Raw genomic sequence first — 21,012 nt, 5'->3', positions numbered from 1 at the left:
TGCGGCCAAGGAGGGCTGCCTAGGACCCCAGGCGGGGGGGCGGGGTGAGCAGGGTAGGAGGCGGGGCGCTGGTTGGGCGGGCGGAGCCTCGAGTGCTCCGGAAGTCGCCCCGCCCAGGAGGATACCGAGCGGGCCTCGAGAGCTGAGGGTGTAGGTGTCGGCCCCCTGCCGTGGGGCGCCCTTCGGGTGCGCCGCTCCCAGCCTCCCAGCGTTGCTCCCCCGCCTCTGGTCGGGCCTCTGTGCGTAGAGTTCGCAGCCAGGTCCCCTGGGGTGCGGGCCGCGTCCGCCGTTTCCCATTATCCCCGGGACTCCCTGGGACGGAACTGGAACGTGTTTCTGGGAAGGCCGCAGAGCCGCCCACTTTCCCCGCAGCGGGGCTTTGTTACGGGGCCGCGGGGCGACAGCGGGGGCGGAGGGAGAAGAGCGTTCTGGAAGAGTGGCTCGTCCTGGGGAAGAACTGCACCGGCGCCCTGAGAGCGGGCACTGGAGCAAAGATTCTGTGCCCCTTGAACGTTACTCGAAGTACCTAAAAAGATTTCCCTGGCCTTTTTGTTTGGTTTTGCTTTGAGCGTTCAAGTCCAAGGGAAACATGATCTTTAAAATGGTCTCAGGTCCGCGCCGCTCTCGTTTTCCTTCGGAGAGTACAAGCTGCTTTTCCCCCTTTGCTCAGAAGGCGCGCGGGTTTGCAGGCCGCCCCACTGCGAGCCTCTAGCGAGGCGGGTAGGGACGGCACCGACGCCGCAGCCCACCCCGGCCTCCCGCTGCCCCGCGGGGGTGAGTAGGCAGGGCCCAAGAGCCCCACCTCTGTGCGCGGAGGGGGAGCGGCGGCGCCCGAGGCCTGCGGGGGAAGCGGGCCGGGGCCCTGGCCCAGTGGGGAGCGCTGCGAGGTCGCGCTTTTCCACTTTCCCTTGCGAAGCGCGGGGCAGAGGTCGGCTTTCAGTGGGCCCCTCGGATAAAGCAAAGCTAGAGCGACACCCCCCCCCCCCAAAAGATGGGGGACGGGCACGGCCTGGTGTTTGGGCTGCGTCTGAGGCATCTGCACGGGTGGGAGCGCTCGTGCCCAGGCACGACCCCTGCTGGTTTCGAGAATTCGAGAACGTGAAGGAACGAACGGGCACCTGCACTGTCTGCACAGGGCCTGCGGGCTGTTCTGCGCCCCTGTTTGCTTAAGAAGGCTTCGGCCCTTTAAGATCTTCAGGTCGCCCACTGCCGAAATGGCGTGGGGACGCGACCGTCGTGGACCTTCTTTCTGTTCGGCCGCGTTTCCCGGGCCCGCCAGACCCAGGTTCACTCGCTTCCCCCCCACCCCGGGCGCACGTGGCCTCTGTCCTCCACCCCGCGCCCCAGAGGGCGGCTACGGGGATGCTATGGGAGGTGCGCAGGAGTCTCTTCCCCAATTAATTGAGGGAGAACAAGAGCATTATTGTCACCTCAAGAAATTGGTTGCTGGTTGCCCCACCGCCTCCCCAGACATTCGTCCCCCACTTTCAATTTGAAGCTGGCCAAAGGGAGATGCCTAGAGGCAGGGACAGGATGAGAGATGAGAAGTTCACGCGCGGGCAGAGGGGGCTCGTTTTCTTGCATTTTCGGGGCTTTGCAAGCCCTGGCCTCCAGCGTCACCATGGTCGCGATTAAAAAACGGCAAAATAGGAACCCTGACCTCCTCCTCCATGAGAATCCAGCAAAGCAGAAAATTTCCTGATGCATTATACATCCGGGACAATGTGAAACTGCCCTTTTGATAAGTGGGTGGTTTTTGTGTTTGTTTTTTGTTTTTGTGGGTTTTTTAATTTGTTTTTTGATTTTTTTTTTTCTTTTGCGGGGAGGAACATCTACCAGGACTCCTGGATTTGGAGGCAGAACATCCTCGGCTTCTCAGCTGGCACATCTGCAGCCCCAGCTTTTAAATGTGTTCACGCCATGAAATTGTAAGCTAAGAGAACAACCACATACACACATTATCTTTCACCCTTTCGCTGTTAATACCTGTCACAATTCTACCTAGTTAATTGTGGTCTGAGCGCACACACCATCACCCAGAGAACCTGAGTGGATCCAATCTAGTGAGGTTACATTTACTCATAATCCTCCTCCCTCCCTTTGCAATTTCTTTGATGCTTTTTCCCATAAGTGTGTAAGTGGCGGGGACTTAGTAGAAGCAGGCCGCTCCTTCTAAACGTGATTCGGACCATATGCTTTCTACATTCATCCCCGCTTGGGCTTTTCTTCTCCGCACTAACTGCTAACACGTTATAGTCACCTTGAAATTTCCTCTGCTATTTTCCAATTAAAAGCTTAATAGCCCTGGAAACGGAGTTCATGTGGTGAAGTTTACCATAGCCCCTTGTTCAGGAAGGCTTTCTGCTGGGATCCCATTATGTGCTTGAATAAACCCTTTCTGCAAACAGAAATGGGACTCGGGGTTGTCAGGTGTTGGGTTACAATAGACTTTGAGGCAGGGGACATTTTACCAACATAAATACAAACCTGTTCCTATAGGGAGATGTTGTCAAATACTGGGATATGGAAAACATTCCCATCAAATATGAGAAAAGGATTATTGCGCTATATCAAATGAGTATTTAGATCTCAGCCCCCGATGTGCACTGGAGTGAAATGGGGCCCCGGCCCAAATAATGCCAGACTGTTTGAGTGGCAAAGGGATAGGATGGCTAGGTGAGTGGAGGAGGAAAGGAGGTCGCCTTAGTAGTGGGAATGCCCCCCAAACCCGTTTTGAGATCTGTTCTTTTCCTTAAAAAAAATTCTTTACTCCCAAGTCACTTAAATTCCTCAGTTTCGCTGACCATTAGGAGAAAATTGGGAGGCATGCGTCTGACAAAAAAAAGAAAAAAGGAAAAAAAAAGTCCGTGGTCTTCCCTTTCCCAAGAGATCTAGAGATTTCCCCGCGAAAGTTCCCAGATTCAGTGTCATTCTGGGCCCTTCTTGTCTGTCTTTATGTGAAGGGACTGGGCAACAATTCCCACTTCCCAGTCTCAGGCCCGCGGGGTGTGTGTGTGGGGGGGGGGGGGGTGCCGGTGACCTCTGCCTCCGATCCCGAAAGTGTAGGAAGTTCCCTCCAGTTCTGTTTTAGGGCTTGTTTTCCTAACAGAGGTCGGGAGAAGAGGGGTTGAGGGTGGGGGTGGATGAGGGGGAATGAGAGGGGACACTGAGGGAGTCTGTACTGACCCAAGTTTGGCCCAGGGGTAGCACTGTCCCTCACAGGTTTCCTGCCCACGCCCCCCCCCCCCACCAGGCCAACATCCAGTGATCCCCAACCCCCGGACTAGTCTGACAAAGGGGGCGGCTAGGACTTCAAGGGACACCAGGTTCCCTTTTTAATCCTCCTCCCTTCCCGAAATCTGGCGGAGGGTTGCCGCCAGAACGCCTGGCGATGCTTTATTTGAATTCACAGCAAACACAGAGGGACGTTTTCCTGTTACTTGCTTCCAGGGGAGTGCAGAGAAAAACGGCTTCCCAGAGAGGACAAGGGGCGCTGTGCAGCCCAAGGGTTGGCCATTCTTGCGGACTCTTCTCGAATTCGATTCGCCCAGACCTCCAAGAGACGAGCTCAGTGTCCTCTCAGGAGCCCGCGGAACGAAGGCTCCGGGAATGCCATCTCCCCCGCTTTGCACTGAACCATTGTGCTACCCTGCACCGTTGTGTCCTCCCGTTTTTGCTTGTTTCTTTGTTTTCTTGCGTTGTGTGTGTGCATGTGTGTGCGTGTGTGCGTGTGTGTTTGCTTAGTCTTCGCGGCGCACTTCCAGCGGGAGTCTGCATTAGGCCAAACCGGTACTCCGAGATTAGAGACACGCCGCTAACAGTTTGAACAAAGTTTGCTTCCGTCATCTGGTGCAAGGGCGCTCTTCCACGCCTACCCAAAGACGCTGGGGGGTGGGGGGAGGGCAGGAATGGCCCCATCCCTCATCCATAATTCAGTCACTGAGTCTGTGGGCATTTGAACTGGCCGACTCCAGACCTCCGTTTGATGGTGCGGTAATGACTGTTGGGCAGAACAGAGTGGAGATCGTCGTCACATCCGGCAGCTCGTGGGGTGCTAACGTGGCTCCTCCGTCCGCTGAGAGAAAGTTAGATCCCGCACGTAAGCAGATCCTCCACATGAGCACTTCCTGGCTTTTCAGGACTGAAACTTTTTTTTTTTTTTCTAAAATTACTATTATTATTAAAACATGGGTTGGGGAGTAGAGCAACTCAAGGCCAGAGAGGGCGGTCTTTTTTCCCCCCCTTGAAATAGCCCGCAAGATGGGTTGTCATCCTCGGGCCAGCAGGTTTTCATAAACATACATTTTGTTCTACAGCAGCAAAAGAAAAAGAAATGTTGCAAAGGAAATCAAGAAAGTCAAAATTTCCCCGAACCAGTGGCACTGCCCTACCCTAACTGCACCCGCCAGTGGCCGCAGGGCTTGGCTCGCCCTAAGTGAAACCCTCTCGGCTCCTGCTGGGTCCCAAGTGCACCCGCAAGGCTCGGGTAGGCTTCGGATCTGGCCGAGCCATTTCGGCCGCCAAGTGTGGGGATGAAAGTGGCCTCGGGCTCGGTGCCGACAAATCAGGCCTGCAGGGAGGGGAGGAGAGAGAAGGGGAGCGGCCAGCTCACTGGCCTACGGGCACCTCCACCCGCACCCCCGCCGGCCCTCCTCTTCCCCGCCCCGCGTGCACCGCCGCGTCCCGGAGCGCCGCAGTCCGGCCGAGCGGAGGGAGCTTGGAGTAGGGGGCCGTGAGCGCCCCCGCCAGAGTGGCCTGGCTGCAGGTGGCAAGGAAGGTGAAGTGCAGGGACTCTGGGGGCGCGAGCGGGAAGGAAAGAGGAAGGCGTGGGGTGGGGTGGGGAGTGGGGAGTGCAAGGAGATCGGGACCCTAGGGGTGGGGGTGACAGTGGGAGGGAGGAGGAGTGGAGGGGGGAGGGCGGCGGAGGAGGTGCTGGGGCCGCCCGGCGCGCGCGGGAGCTGCAGACGAGCTGGCTCAGACCTTAACCAGAGCTCTCGCCGGCTCTTTGCAGCCGCCGCAACGCCTCTGCGAGGAAGGACGTGCCAGCCGAAGCAGCCTCTGGCAGAGCGACGCGACGCGCGTGGGATTGCGGAGCACCGGAGGGAGGCTGAGGGTGCGGGCGTCGCGGGATCCTTGAAGACGGCCGCTGCACCTCCCGCCATCCCGGAGCGCACGCGGCCGCCGGGGCTGCGGGACCGAGGACCGCGCCGCCCGGAGGCCGCCCGAGAGCGGGCCTCTCTGCCCCGCCGTCCAGCGCCCCCTGGCCCGCTGCCGCCGCCAGCCCGCCTGCTCTTCCTGGAGTCCGGGACATGAACGGCTACGGCTCCCCCTACCTGTACATGGGCGGCCCGGTGTCGCAGCCGCCGCGGGCGCCCCTGCAGCGCACGCCCAAGTGCGCGCGTTGCCGCAACCACGGCGTGCTGTCCTGGCTCAAGGGCCACAAGCGCTACTGCCGCTTCAAGGACTGCACCTGTGAGAAGTGCATCCTCATCATCGAGCGGCAGCGGGTCATGGCAGCGCAGGTGGCGCTGCGCAGGCAGCAGGCCAACGAGAGCCTCGAGAGCCTCATCCCGGACTCCCTGCGCGCCCTGCCGGGACCCCCGCCGCCGGGGGACTCCGCCGCCGCCCCGCAGCCGCCGCCGACCTCGCAGCCTTCTCAGGCGCCGCCGCCGCCGCCGCCACCGCGCCCCGCAGCCGAGTTGGCTGCGGCCGCCGCGCTGCGCTGGGCCGCCGAGTCCCAGCCCGGGGCGTTGCAGGCGCCCCTCGCCAAGCCAGGTACGAGCGTCTTGCGGTGCGGGAGCCGGGCGCGGCGCGTGGGCGAAAACTTGGGAGCGGCCGCCGCGGTTTGGCCCGGGAGGCCCCGAGGCAGGGGTTCGGGCCTTCCCTTCAAAGTCCCGCCAAGCCGGTTCACACTCTCCCGGCGCGGGCTGGTTTTCAGTCCGGACCCGGAGCAGGTAGAGCACAGGCGCGGCGCCGGCGAGCCAAACGGCGGGACCGTGCATTGGGCTTGCCAAATACCTTCCCCAGGTAAAAAGGGGGACGTGGCTGCTTCAGCCGGTAAATAAAGAGCTCGAAACAGGACCAAATTAAAACCCACGCGGGCACACACCCCATCGCGTGGCCCGGCTTTTCTGGCTGCGGGCTTAGGGAGCCTTGTCTTTGGAGGTTGGAACAGGTAGGTGCAGGTGACTAGTCTAAGCCAGGGCTTGGCTGAGTCCGAGCTGGGCTTGCTTCTCGGACTCAAGGGGTTGGAGCGGACCCGAAGCCTTTCCAGTAGCGCACGGTGGCTTCCAGCTTCTTGAAATTTGTTGAAGAAGCCTCATTTGCAAGCCTAGTTAAAAAGAGCCAGAAACGTTCCCGAATTCGTAGCGGGGACCCAGAATCTGGCGCACCCAGCTTTTGCAGAGCTGCTCAAATCCTTTAAACACCGTTCCCCGGCCGCCCTCATGTGTCTCAGAACCTGACCTCCAATGGAGAAGGACGCCTCTGCCCAGCCCTTTCCCAGGTTCTGGGCCCCATGCTGCTAAGCCACGGATTTGGAGCAAAGGCTCTGTCACCTCCCCTTTCCTCTCTTGGGTGCTGTAGAGAGGATGGGTCTACCCAGTGTCTCGGAGGTGGCCATACACCCCCACCCCACCTCCCCACTTCCGTTTCCTTCCTCCAGGCCTCAGTTGAGTGTCTTTGCTCCTGGGGAGTCTCTAGCTTGCTGTCCCGCCCAGCCCAAGTGCCGCTTTGATTTTAGGCTCTTAGATTTGAGTGGAGGTGTGTTTGACGTTTCCCTTGGACTGGGACTGGGGCAAATATATACAGGAAAAAAGCCCATCTTCCTAGGAAGGGGAGTAGGGGCTGTGCTGGACTTGGGAGAGGGAAGGCCCTGGAAGTCCCAGCACCCTCCTGTGGGGAGAACTGATAGAGCTTATGACCACCCCACCGCCAAAAAAGACATTACCCCTGGCTTCTGGAGAGATGCTTTCAGGACCACTGGACTGCTGGGTGCAGCTGGGAAAATACAGACTCACTCATTTTGGGGTGGGTTGGTAGGCAGCCTGGATGGCCCAGTTCGGCTGTCCCCGTTGCTCAGTTATGATCTGCAGGCCTGAAGCTCTGAGAACATGTTATGTGAAGAGTAAGACTGGGCGTTTTCTGGACAGAGGACAGTTTGCTGAACGTGGGTTTTGTGGACATTTAATCCAAAGTAGGTTGGGTATACGCCTGTCTCGGAGTAATGAGCCCCCCCCCCTGCCCCTACGCCCCTACTCGCTTTTGTCCCACCCGATCTCTTTGTATTTATAGATTTACCACAGAGGAAGAGGAGGTAGGGAGAAAGAAGATCCTTTTTGCTTTTCTCCTTTAAGTTAGGACAAGTTAGTAACTAGGAGAGCTTTGTCTGGGTTCTAGAAGCTGATCCATGCCACTGACTCTGCTTAGCCTTTCCGTTTCCAGTTTCCCGGTCTTCATCTCCCCAGCACCAGAGCAGGAGTTGGAGTTTCTGGGGAGGGGGTAGTAGCATTTTGCAGGGGCCATCTGCCCGACGGCACCCCAAGGGCATTGGCTTCTGGAGTCTTTGTCCAGGAGATTCTTTCACATCCGGTGCTCTTCAAACCATCCCTTGGGATAGCCAAAGTTCAGGGTCTCTGAAGAGTCCCCAAACCAAAACAGCCAGGGCAGGAGGGGGAGGGAGAGCCAGCCGGAAGGGGGGAAGGAGGGCGGGGTAGCAGCTGTGGCAGTGTGCTGTGGGGGAATAAAAGAGGGAGACAGATTTCAACTGGACAAACCAGACTTGGTGCTCTCTCTCTTACTTCATACCAATTATTCCGGGATAGCCTGAGCCTTCCAAGTTGAAAACAAATAATTGAAAAGGAGACTAGGATTTACCACAAGGAGAGGTCAGAGTGATGGCGCAGGGGCGGCGGGGGGGGGGGGTGGTTGGGGGGTTGGTGAGCCATCAGGGACCAAAAGCTCAGTTTCCAGCTGGTCACATCACATACCTTGCAAGTTCATTTATACAACTTTTGTTCTCTTCTTTCAATTGGTTCAACCCCATAATTCCGTTCTTAAAAAAAAAAAAAAAAAAAAAGCCAACCACCAATCCAGTGGTGGGAGGAGGCAGGAAAAGAACAGATAATTATTTCCCATTAGGAAGTCTTGCACACAAGTGGGTCAGTTCTATGCAGTGCTTTTTGTGGAGAAAGGCTCTTTGGGGTTTAAGTTAGGGAAAACTGTCTAGATGTGATTGCTCTGGCTGTCTGTATTATACCTTTTTGCAATTATTCTTGTACTGTGTTTGTATGTAACATGCCATGCGCATTGAGAAGCACATCCGATACTCCTGTACGAGTAGCTCACTACGGTTTAGAGAGGTAGGTGAAGGTCTGTTGGAATGGTACATCCACGTGTCCACACGGACAAGAAGTTCACAGACCATTAGGAATGTAAATATCTGCTGACACATTACCGAGATTTGTTTCTTTGTGCTACCGGTGTCAAAAACGCGCTTCGGTGTCAAAAACGCGCTTCGTTTTGCAAAGGGCCTCTTTGGTACACAGCTATGGAGACATACGTTTTTTTTTTGTTGTTGGATACAAACACAGGTGCACAAACTCAGGAATCTTTTTCCCTCTCCAGAAATCCTTGAGAAAAGCGCTGGCCTGAGAGAGAGAAGGGTACCTTTGCTGGGCACCCATTGGAGAAAACACACCCTGTTAGGGGAGTGACAGGTTAACCCCCAGACTCAGTTTTGTTGCTCGAAGAAATCTTTCCCAAAATCCTGCATCAAATTCTTAGGAGGAATAGGGGTTATTTTATCTAACGGTGTATTTCATGGAGCATTCCTTTCAATGTGGTGGTGGTTTTAAGGAGACGTTTCATACCCTAATGTTATTAATTCTAGTTACGGATTGAAGCATTCTTTTTTCCTCCCTTGCTGCTTGATTATCGTCTATGGCTGGTCTGATATTATTAAATTTTGATTGAGCCCCAAATTCGAATTCAGGCTTCTTTATACCATTGACTCGCTTATTTTCCTAAGTTCCCTCCTCACTCTCTCCCCTCCCCCCATGAAAATATCATGGGAAGTGTGAACATCTTTCAGCTCTTAGTGTGTCTGAGTCAGCAGCTTCAACCAGCCAAGCCAGCCTTTCAGGACGTGGGCTCAAGAGCTGAGGAAAGTTAAGGGTCACAACCAAGGTGAGGAGCTAAAGTTACATTCCTGTGTTCTCATCCCTCCCCCCCCCCCCACCCCCGGCTTTCCTCTGGGAGTGTGTCCTCGGTCTCCTCCCCACTGTGCAAGGAAAGACCTGTAGTTATAGATTCTTCCTACATTTATCTACAAAATAAATATGCACACAAGTTCTTTAAAATGTTCTTAAAGGAAAAAGAAAGAAACAGAAAGCCAGCTTATTTGGTTACGAATAGAAGAACAGAATCATATAGGAAAGTAGGAGCTCCTTTCCTGGGTGTTTCTCCTGAAAAGGAGCAAAGAGACTTACAGGGAAAGAAGTAAGGAGATTTTGGAAAACTGCCTTTATTTAATTTTACCTCCTGCGGAGCACCTCCTAGCAACTTAATGCAGGCTCTGTGCTTTTCTGCTCCAGCTTGGTTGGGTCCTGTCCAGTGCTTCCTAATTTTTAATTTGACTTTAATTTTTTTTTTTTTTTAAGAGACAGAGGCACCTGCAAGTATGATTGTTACTGGATCACTGGTCTAGGCCAGAATGGGAAACCCTGGTAAATACAGGCTAGAAGCAAACGAAAAAAGCGGGGAAGACTTCAAAGTCATTCATGAAGTGTACCTATGAATTTTTTAAAACGGGGGTCTGGTTATTTAAGAAGGCCAGATTTGAGGCGAGGAACGCGGCTCGCACGCAAGTTGCACTCAAACACAGAAACTAACCCAATGCAGAGGAAGGAGCGGTCCTGTACCAGTGGCCTCTTCCAAGCCCTTACTCCGGGGCCGGTTTAGGGGGTGCGAAGCGGGGGCTGTGCACGCTGCCCCGGGAGCGCCGCAAGTGCGGGCGGTGGCCCTGGGCCGCGGTCCGGGACTCGGGGAGCCCGCGGCGGCGCCCGGGGCTGGGGCTTTCCCCTCCGAGGGCGGCGGTGCGGGAAGGCTAGGGAAGGCGTTTGCGCGGCGGCACTGGGCCGCCGTCCCCTTGCACCCGGTCCCGGGGAGACAGCGGGCGGCGGGTCGGGCGCCGCGGTCGGCTCCCTCCCCGCTCGCTCCCGGGCTGGCGCGCTGCAGGGTGGAGAAGCCGGCGGCCCCTCTGCGCCCTCCCCGCTGCCTCCCGAGCTCCGGTGGGGTGTCAGAGGTAGCACAAAAATGTGCAAATAGGCAAACAAACAAAAAAATAACATGTCAAATATCGCATGGGGCATATTTCGACTAAAAAACCCTTGGTTATTCATCTGAAGTTCACATTTAACGGGGCGACCTGCATGTCTGGCGGCCCCAGGTCGAGGCCGAACCCACCCAATCACCCCGCAGGGCGCCACTCCGGGTGGGGGTCGCTCCTGCGCGTCCAGCAGCTTCTTTCTCTCCTCGGGGCCCCGAGTGTCCGTCTTGTGGCGCTGAGGACAGGGTTGGCAGGAAAAACGCGTCTGGGAGCGGCAGGTCCGCTGCCGCCCGGGAACGATCCCCCCACCCCCACCCCAACACACTCCTCCGGGTTATAAATCTGGCCGATAGCCGCGCTCTCGACTTACACAACCAACTTTTCTTTTCCCTGATGGATGAACTCCCGGGTTTAAAAGATTACAGTAATCACAGGAGGACAGTGTAAATCGAATCTGATAGCAATAACTTTCGGGGAAGGTCAGGCTCAAGTGAAATGTTACCAAGCAACAGGCATTTTGTTTGCAAAATACAATCAAAGAGCATTGATGAGAAATTCTTTGCTGCAGCCAGTCAGCACTTTCTGCTAACAGCTTTACAGAGAGAAAGTGAGTAAATCTTCATAAATCAACGTCCCTGGAGGACTTGGAGCCCCTTTCTGGAACTGTTGCACTTCTTCCTGGGAGGGAGGAGCTCAGCAAAAATCTGTTTGCCTCCTCCCTGCCTCCCTTTCTCCTCCCTTCCCCTCTTCCTCCCCTCTGGCTTTCCTCCTTTCTTTGGCTTTTTAACTTGTTCTGGCTTCTCAGGTCCCTGGATCTTCTTGTCTGGGGAGGAGATGAGGCAGTGGGCGGGGCACTGGGGTATGGACTGGGGACTGGGGAATGGGAGGGGGGGCGGCTCAAGGCAGAGATCAAGGCCTGAGCAGTAACAGCTGGTGGTCACAGGTCCATCTACCGCCTGAGTACTGCAGACTCGGGTTCTCCAAGGAAACTAAGGGGAGCCGAAAACAAAACTATGTGTAGTTTTTTTCCATTTTATTTTATAATTAAATAGCTATAAAAATAAGCACAGTCAAGTGCTGAGTAACAGTATTATGGAAAACTGAACATTCAGAAGGTCAGTTCTTTACTGAATCTCTAATCTCTCTCTCTCTCTCTTTTTATTGCAATGACTAGGCAGATATACATTGTACAAAGCGGGGATTGGTATTCTGCCCCCCCCCCCCCACCGTTTATTACTTTTAGTTTATTACTTTTATTAGTTCAGGGATGAGTATTTGTTGCAAGCTTTGTCTCTTCAGGTGAATGTCTACAACAATGTGAACCCCGTGGATACAGCACAGTCTGCCCAGCTACCGGCCTTTTAGTTATTTGCTGCATTTCAGTGTAAGATGTGACCAACCGCATAGGTGACGGAAATTTTTACAGAAGATGAATCAGTAAACTGTAAGCCTCTCAGTGGCCGAGAGGCAAGGTTTTGATCAGCTCTGTATAATCTTCCCTAATACAGTGCCTGGGAACATAGTAAGAGACTTAAGGTTTTTGTTAAATAGATGTATGAATGAGTAGACAGCTACATTAAAAAAATGCTGATTAATTTTTTTTTTGAGAGAGAAAGAGAATCCCAAGCAGGCTCCTCCCTGTCAGGCCAGAGCCCTACGTAGGGCTCGAACTCACAAAACATGAGATCATGACCTGAGCCACCCAGGCGCCCCACTGGCCGTATTTTTATAAGTACCAAATAAACAGGTAGATTTACAGGTAATTTTCCTCCTTCTTGAAAAGTGTTCCTGAGTCAACAAAGTTCGAAACTAAATTTTTGCAAGACATACAAAGTCCACTGTTGCAAGCTTTATTTCCTTAAGTTCTGCCCAATGTTTCCCCAAATATTGATCCCAAGGAACCATCCTGATTCCTTCACACATTAGTAAGCTAGTGTTGTTAATGAATTTTAAAAAGCGAAGCATGACTGTCTATACTTTTCACAGGATCCATACCACCCCCCCCCCCACACACACAGAAGAAAAGGAATGATTTTCCACCTACATTCATTCCCTGCTATACTTTAGATTTTCACCCATTCAGTTTTTCGTTTTTGTTTTTTTTATGATGCAGCACTTCTAGTGTGAGATAAAAATAACAGAAAATGTAAAAAAATATGTTGGGCATTCTGATTGGGCATTGGTCTCTTCCAGAAGCCCTGTCCAGCCTAGGTTCCTTCCTTTTCTGTCATTGCTGTAAGACTGGTGTGCTTGGAAAATGACCCTTCAGGGAACAATTAGTTACAGGTGTGTCCCCCCTCCCCCAAGCTCAAGTCGACAGAACAAGGGGTACAATTCATGTTTCAAAATGTATGACATAATTTCAAAAGAAAAAAAAAAGTCCGGTGACTTTTGCACTAGGAAACATCCCTCTCTATGCCAATGTTTTTGTGTTTTCATTCAAGATCTATTTTTGTTTTTGTAGCTATAATTGGATAGAATGGATAAAGCCACCACCTTAGAGTCTGAAAGAGTCTCTATTTTTATGTGTATTGAGCAGAATGTTTATTTCCCGTACATGGTAGACTTCCCCAAATATTTGAAATGAATACCTAGGGTTTTTTTTTTTTAAACACGTAACTACATTTTCATATTTAAAAAGTCCTCTAAAGACTTTTTGCAAACTGTAGTTTTAGATTGGAAGTCAATTTTGTGTGACTATTCAGTTTCTCTCCCTAGTTATAGTCTGTAGCAAAAGAAAAAAAAAGTCTTGGAGCTATCTTAAGGTTTATGTATTTTTTGAAGTTGGTAGCATTATCACGGATGGAAAAAATTTCCTTCTGAATTGAATATCTACTTCTTTTAAATACTTAAAGCTTAGTGAATGGTTTAGTTGAGGGGTGGTTAGGACTAATTCTTTTTTTTTTTTTTTTTTTTTTACTGTTTATTTATTGTTGAGAGAGAGACAGAGCATGAGCAGGGGAAGGGCAGAAAGAGAGGGAGACACAGAATACTAAGCAGGCTCCAGGCTCTGAGCTGTTAGCACAGAGCCTGAAGCAGGGCTGGAACTCACAAGTTGTGAGATCATGACCTGAGCCGATGTCAGACGCTCAACTGACTGAGCCACCCAGGCGCCCCTAGGACTAATTCTGTATCACGAAAAATATGACATGGAAGAATGAATGGAAAGATTTTTAAAATACCTGGATGTTTAAGCATTAGAAACAGCAGATTATAGAGTACCAGGGTGGCTCAGTCATTTAAGCCTCCGACTTCAGCTCAGGTCATGATCTCATGGCTTGTGGGTTCGAGCCCCACATCAGGCTCTGTGCTGACAGCTCAGAGCCTGGAGCCTGCTATGGATTCTGGGTCTCCCTCTCTTTCTGTCTCTCACTTGCTCATTCTCTGTCTCTTTCTCAACAATAAATAAACATTTTTAAAAAATTAAAAAAAAAACAGATTGTATCACTTTCAATAGGTAATTTGGAATATCAGATGAAATTGATTTCTTTCTCCTTTTTGAAGACAAGGTTTGGCTTTGTGTACCCCTATTACTAGGGGTAGACATGTTATCAGTTCGAGTATATTCTTACTCTCCATGTTCTAGGAATGAGGGTGTCAGTTTCAAAAAGAAAGAGGGTAGAGTGTTTGGGGACGATTTCCCTTTCCATTCCGTTGGTTAGCAGTGTCACATTTCTGTATCTAGAAAGGCCTTTGTGTTTTAAGCCAACACGAACATTTTGCAAAGTTCGTTTAGGGAAAAAAAAAACCTAGAGATGTAAAGAAACACCTGTTATTAAGTTGTACTTTATCACGGGCCGCAAAACTCACCCTCTATAATTACTTGTGGAAGTCTGTATTTATAGAGTAATTTACAGTACATCTGGGTAATTTACAATACATCTAGGTTAGGGACAACAGTACAACCAATTCCAGATACCACAGTGCCACAGGAGTGCAGGGACGCTCCATTCTGCCCTTGAGAAGTTACTGCTGGGTGAACAGAAGTGCCACAAAGTGAGAGCCTAGTCTTCCCTTGTCCACTTTTGAAACCCCAAGAGCCTTGGCTGTTGATAGGAATTCTGCTCATGCAATACTCAGGTGCATGAAGGCCATAGATGTGTCCCACACCTTGTTTCCTTCAATGGCTTCTGTCTTCCCTTTGAACAGGATATGAACAGTGCTGAGCCCAGTTAGTTGGAATGCCTTGAATTTGTAGACTTGATCCCTGTGACATCCTGTTAGCTTTTTATTTTTTGACCACTGGGCCGTAGCCTGGGCACTGAGCTGGGGAGGCTGACCGCCCAGAAACCTGAGAAGAGTGTGTGGATGAATCAGCACAATCCCCCTCCCCGGCTGAGAAGGAACAGGAAGCAAGCACAGGCTGCTGGGGGCATGTCACCATAGCAGGGGGACAGGGTGGCACAAGAAAATAAAGGAAGGGACTGTTGCAGTCTGGAGGTTCACAGTTGGTGAACGAGCTGGCACCCGTATAAGATGCTATTGTGGCCTCTTCTGCAGGACAGGAAAATAGTTACAAAACTGGCATTTTGCGTTGTCAGATTTATAGTCCTGTCATCCAGTATCCAGTAGATTGGGGGGAAAAATACGTTTTCACAACGGCAGATAGGTCGGATGAGCCAGAACATCCTTCTCTAGCTCTCCTGTGACTGAACTTCGGCTCCTTGACTCACTTTCTTCTGGAGCCTGACGTGTTCTGTGCAGCACTGAATTTGGTGGTAGACCTCAAGACATTTTCCACAAATATTTTCAGCATTTGCAACTTATCCAGCATGGGAAAAATGATCTTTTTAAAAAAAATTTTTTTTTAAAGTAAATTCTACCCTCAACGTGGGGCTTGAACACACTACCTAGAGATCAAGAGTCACATGCTTTGTGGACTGAGCCAGACAGATGTCCTGAGAAAAATTGTCGTTTAAAAGAAGACGCTTGGGGCACCTGGGTGGCTCAGTCAGTTAAGCGTCCAACTTCCATTCAAGTCACGATCTCGTAGTTCGTGGGTTCGAGCCCCACATCGGGCTCTGTGCTGACAGCTCAGAGCCTGGAGCCTGCTTTGGATTCTGTGTCTCCCTCTCTGTCTGCCCTGCCCCTGCTTGTGCTCTGTCTCTGTCTCTCAAAGATGAATAAATGTTAAAAAAATTTTTGTTTAAATCTCACCATCTCCTATACTGCTCTGATACTGTGTGTCCCATTCTTTCTCTTTTCTTATTGTGGTAAAACACACATAATGTGAGATTTAACTCTTTTAACCTTTTTTAGGGTTACAATGTAGTGACATTAAGTGCATTCATAATGTTGTGCAACCACACTAGTGTCCATTTCCAGAACTTTTTCATCATCTGAAATTGAAACCCTGTACCTATTAAACCGTATGTCCCCATTTCCTCTTTTCCCTCTGGCCCTGGTAACGATTATTCTACTTTCTTTAAAAATTTTTTTAAACGTTTATTTATTTTTGAGACAGAGAGAGACAGAACATGAAGCGGGGAGGGTCAGAGAGAGAGGGAGACACAGAATCCGAAGCAGGCTCCAGGCTCTGAGCTGTCAGCACAGATCCTGACGCGGGACTTGAACTCACAGACCGCGGGATCATGACCTGAGCCGAAGTCAGACGCTTAACCGACTGAGCCACCCAGGCGCCCCTAAAATTTTTGTTTTAATGTTTGTATATTTTTTGAGAAAGAGAGACAGAGCGAGAGCAAGGAAGGGACAGAGACAGAGGGAGACCCAGAATCCAAAGCAGGCTCCAGGCTCTGAGCTGTCAGCACAGAGCCCCACAGGGGGCTTGAACTCAGGAGCCATCAGATCGTGACTTGAACGCAAGTTGGATGCTCAGATCACGACCTGAGCCAAACGCGGATGCTTAACCGAGTCACCCAGCTGCTCTCATTCTACTTTTTATCTCTGAATTTGTCTATTCCAGGTACCTCGTATAAATGGAACCATAGAATATGTGTCCTTTTGTGACGGGCTTATTTCACTTAGTATATTTTCAAGGCTCATCCCCACAGTAGCATGTGTCAGAATTACATTTTGAGACTGAATAATACTGCATTGTACGTATGCACCACATTTTATTTACCTATTCGTCCTTCCGTGGACATTTGGGCTCCTTCCACCTTTGGGCTATGGCAGATAATGCTACTGTGAATGTTTGTGTACAGTAGTATCATATTTGATACTAAGCAAGTTCTGTCTGGCTGTGTTTGCTTTTCTTCCTGCACATGCCTTTTATCTGCTCAGCTAGATCGTAAGTTCCTCCAGTCAGGGACAAGTCTTATACTTCCTGGTATTTTTCACTCCCTTTTTTCTATGTCCCTCGGCGTCTTGCATATTACAGGGATACAAATACTCGGTGCTGATAATGATAGGTAAGGAAAGCTAAAGTTAAATTCAAAAACCCTGCTTAGAGGCATATAGTATTTAAAACATTATTTAATATTTACCTGGGGAGTGTACTTGACTTGTTTTCCTAAGCTCCACGGGGCAGGGGCCAAACTCCAATTGTGTGTTCAGTTCAGTGCAGAGCTGACATACTGTCCCTGTCCACTCATTTTCAAGGGTTTAATAATAGAGTTAACTGCCAAAAGGCATGCATGGGGTCATGAGTCAGGAAAGTTGACATAGGTCTCTCTGATTAGAATCTCCAGAAGCTTTTTTGTCCTTGTTTTTCTCTTTAGATCAAGAACAAATACCACATTAACTCAGGAGAGGACATGTGGATCCCCTGTCCTGGGGAATTGCGAGAGGGAATATGTCAAATTCCTCTTGCAAAGATAGGTCTTCTGCACCTCCCCCCACCCCCCCAACCCGAGCTGTGCTCGAAAGCAGAGCTGGCATAATATATGTGGGCTGCAGATGATCCCCACATACAAACCTCACATTTTGTCTTAGAAAAAGCAGTAGTTTACTTAAAATGCAAATTGGGGATAAGTGAATTTGTACCAGATCAGTCATAGGACTGAAAGTTGTACCGATACAGTTTAAGCACATTTTAAAAGGTGCTCATTTATGCTTGGCGCATAGTTATTGCTCTGTTGAAGAACTCACCTTCTAGTTTTCCATTATGCTTGAAGTAAATCCCATATTAGAAGAATGTTCATAAATGGGCCTTTGTTTAAGGCTTTTAAAATAAACAACAACAAATAGAAGGAGATAGATTTTTTTGACAGGGCTGTGATGAAATTTCACCGGCTGGCATTCTAAAGATAATCAGGTGTGCCCACAGAGAAAATGACAAGGAAGCTATTCAGGCAGGCCGTAGAAAACACAGGCAAACCGATTGTTTACAACCTGACAACTGGGTCATTAATAATTTTCATCTTTAGATCAGTTGCACTGGCTTTGAGTAGAGACAGTCAGTAAATGCTTTCAAAAGGATAAAAATCTACTTGCATATAGCGTGCTAATAAAGAATATGTTCTTTTATTATAGAGGCCTGTTGGCATGTCCAAAGCAAGCAAACCAGTCTTACCTACTCCTTTCTGCCTGCGTAGAAATCCTAGCCCTTTGGGGGGTAATATCTTAAGTCAAAATGTTAAAATTGCACCTGGTTTAAGTTCACAGCCAATCTCTGCTTTACCCAGGAAACTCCCCCCCCCACCCCTTTTAATATAATTCAAGAAGGTATCTTCAAATCCTTTCCATGAACCTTACTAATAAAACAGTTGGTGAAACATTTTTACCTCTTGCACTCTGTGGTCCTGGAGTTATGGGTGCACTGTTTCATTGATGGGTCATGACCCCTGTGCAGTTTGACAAAGCTCTCCAGCCATTTCCTTCTTTCCGTCATGCAACCTGCCTCGCTGTCCAGAATTCACAGCTGGTTTTGCCTTGCCTCTACTTCCAGTCTGTCAGTCCCTCCAGTGGCTTTTAAAGAAAGATTTCAATGTATCGTGGCTCCTTTCCTTCACTTTGGAAATGATATTGACTAATTATTGTACATGGTAACCTGATGAAATATACGACCGGGTCACAAGACACATGTACCACAAAGTCTGCCTCTGGGAAATGGATTGAAAATATTAAAATTCCCTTCTATGGATATAGGGGTCATGTACCAGCCGATGATGTCTGTAGATGTCACCAGCCACCTCATTTGCAGAAAAGTAGCCAGAAGACAAACCCAAGCTCATTTTCCTATTCTTCCCTGTGCTGTTTTTATCCCTAGAACTACAGAGCGTCCCTATTTAGATGGTTACTGCTATGACAGCTGCATCTTTAACGGTTATAGGGATCACATCACTGTTCTGTGTTTAGGGCAAGGCTTCTCTGCACATTCTTAGTCTGAGAAATCACTCCAATTTCTAGATTTTTATTTAGTCTTCCCTCCATTTGCCAATGAGGTGGTTTGGATTTTTCTTAAAAGGCTTTCTGCACAGGAGTGTCTGGCTGGCTCAGTCATAGAGCATGTGACTCTTGATCTCAAGGTCATGAGTTCAAGCCTTTTTTTAGGAAGCAAGCAAGCAGGCAGGCAGGCTTTAAGTGTGTTAGCAAACACGAGCCGTGGTTCCCTTCCAAAATGCGTGTGTGGGGCTCTCTCCAATTGCTCCTCTCCATGCACACCAGCAAAGGATTAACTTAGCTGTTCTCTGCTTTTCAGATCTGACTGAAGAACGACTGGGGGACAGCAGCTCGGCTGATAACACAGAGACCTTCAGCGACAAAGACGCCGACCAGAGGAGCTCCCCGGACGTGGCCAAAAGTAAGGGCTGCTTCACCCCCGAGAGCCCCGAGATCGTGTCGGTGGACGAAGGCAGCTACGCGGTCCAGAAAAACGGCGGGAACCCGGAGAGCCGCCCCGACAGCCCCAAGTACCACGCGGAGCAGAACCACCTGCTGATCGAGGGCCCCTCGGGGACCGTGTCCCTGCCCTTCAGCCTGAAAGCCAACAGACCGCCCCTGGAAGTGTTAAAAAAAATATTCCCCAACCAGAAGCCGACGGTGCTGGAGCTGATCCTGAAGGGCTGCGGGGGCGACCTGGTGAGCGCCGTGGAGGTCCTTCTGTCCAGCCGCTCGTCCGTCTCCGCGGCGGCAGACAGAACTGCGGCCGAGCCCGAGGGGCTGGTGCTGCCCTCCAACGGCCACATCTTCGAACACAGCCTGAGCTCCTACCCCATCTCCTCGTCCAAGTGGTCCGTGGGCTCGGCCTTCAGGGTCCCGGACACGCTGAGGTTTTCCGCCGACTCCAGTAACGTTGTCCCCAACCCCTTGGCGGTCCCCCTGCAGCACCCCTTCCCCCAGCCGCCCCGCTACCCGCTGATGCTGAGGAATACCTTGGCGAGGAACCAGTCCAGCCCCTTTTTGCCCAACGACGTCACCCTGTGGAACACGATGACGCTGCAGCAGCAGTACCAGCTGAGGTCCCAGTACGTGGGCCCCTTCCCCACTAACTCAGCCGGCGTCTTCCGGAGCTCGCCTGTCCTCCCCGCGCGCGCCCCCGAGGACCCCCGCATCTCCATCCCCGACGACGGCTGTCCGATCGTGGCCAAGCAGTCCATCTACACCGAGGACGACTACGACGAGCGGTCCGACTCCTCGGACTCCAGGATACTCAACACATCCTCTTAAAGGGCTTACCTGCCGGGTGGGGACCAGGTGACGTTTTCTGTGCATCTGCCCCTCCCCCACACACCCCTCCCCCTCGCGAGGAGAGGTCACGACCTGTGTATACCCCCCTTTCCTTCTGTTTCACAAAGTGACTGTGCTTGATTCTATACCTTGGCAATAATAAAAAAAAAAAAACACATAACTTATTTAATTTCTTGCACTTCATTGGAAAATGCCAAATAGCTCTACTCTGTGGCTTTAGTGCTGAATGTGTATTGTAAAAGAGAGTCTGATGCTAAGAATAGTCTTGGGAAAGGCCGGGTCCACTGGAAGATGTTATTTGGGGATGTAAGGCTGAAGGTCAGCCTCGTTCCTCAACTCAACCCGGAATGTCCGATAAAATAGTATACTTGAATGCAGTTTTGTGAAAGAGGATTCCTCAGGATATGTAAAGCCTAAAGGAAATGGTTTAGTTGCAAATGGACTCGGAACAGGGACCTTATATTCTTATGCTAAAAATCCTTCTTGCATATTTGAGAGAGACTGCACTTGAGAATAGAGTGAACTGCTCACATGCTTATTTAAGCTTGGACGGTTTTCAGAGACAAACTCCATTAAGAATTAATTCTTTTCACATGGCTGAATTGAAACATGCGTCATGTCGATGTAAACCCAAATCACAGCTGTGAACTGCATGAAATGTATTGTGAAATGAACACAAGATAAAGCTTTGTCAGGTTATTGTAGCATGCTGAGGGCTCTAGAAAAAAAAATAAACTAAGGAGATGATCTTCGTTTATGTCATTTCTACTGGTGGAAAGAGGATCTGGAAAGATAGAAACTGGATGTAAAAGCCACTTGCTAGCACACGGATCAGGAATCAAGGTATCAGTGAAAGGGGGCACTCCTCGAGAAATATGGAGAATTTGTTGCTTAAGAATAGAGTTAAATTCAGCCCCTCCATCCATTCTTTGAAGTCTTCAACTGATACTTGGCGAGAGCCTATTTTGTGTAAGAGAACGCTTTCTGTATGCAATTGTCCAACTTACCTGTCCCCGAGTCCAAGATAAACAGGGATTATAATGGAGGATCCCATTCAAGAATAAAGTAACAGTGAGTGGCGCCTGGGTGGCTCA

General features: G+C 50.5%; 1 protein-coding gene and 1 long non-coding RNA gene across 3 annotated transcripts; one reads left to right on the top strand and one right to left on the bottom strand.

The window, feature by feature from the left end:
• The first annotated feature begins 4,151 nt into the window (after positions 1-4,151).
• Positions 4,152-20,665, top strand: DMRT3 (doublesex and mab-3 related transcription factor 3). Of its 2 annotated transcripts, XM_060610130.3 has the most exons (3): positions 4,152-4,777; positions 5,012-5,775; positions 18,930-20,665. In XM_060610130.3, the coding sequence occupies exons 2-3, from the start codon at positions 5,310-5,312 to the stop codon at positions 19,895-19,897; spliced, it is 1,434 nt and encodes a 477-aa protein (XP_060466113.1). In that variant the 5' UTR covers positions 4,152-4,777; positions 5,012-5,309; the 3' UTR covers positions 19,898-20,665. The 2 variants fall into 2 exon arrangements, with proteins under 2 accessions (XP_060466113.1, XP_078292175.1); XM_078436049.2 differs by lacking the exon at positions 4,152-4,777 and having other exon boundaries at positions 5,003-5,775.
• On the bottom strand, positions 16,118-19,359 carry LOC132663663 (uncharacterized). The gene is made up of 3 exons (XR_009603192.2): positions 19,259-19,359; positions 18,013-18,328; positions 16,118-16,685 (listed from the first exon to the last, which is right to left on the bottom strand). It is a non-coding gene; the product is annotated as an uncharacterized LOC132663663 (long non-coding RNA).
• Positions 20,666-21,012: the final 347 nt, after the last annotated feature.

The sequence above is a fragment of the Panthera onca genome, chromosome D4 (genome assembly GCF_046562875.1).
Source record: "Panthera onca isolate mPanOnc1 chromosome D4, mPanOnc1 haplotype 2, whole genome shotgun sequence".
Classification (NCBI taxonomy): domain Eukaryota; kingdom Metazoa; phylum Chordata; class Mammalia; order Carnivora; family Felidae; genus Panthera; species Panthera onca.
This window is presented reverse-complemented; position numbering and strand designations above follow the sequence as displayed.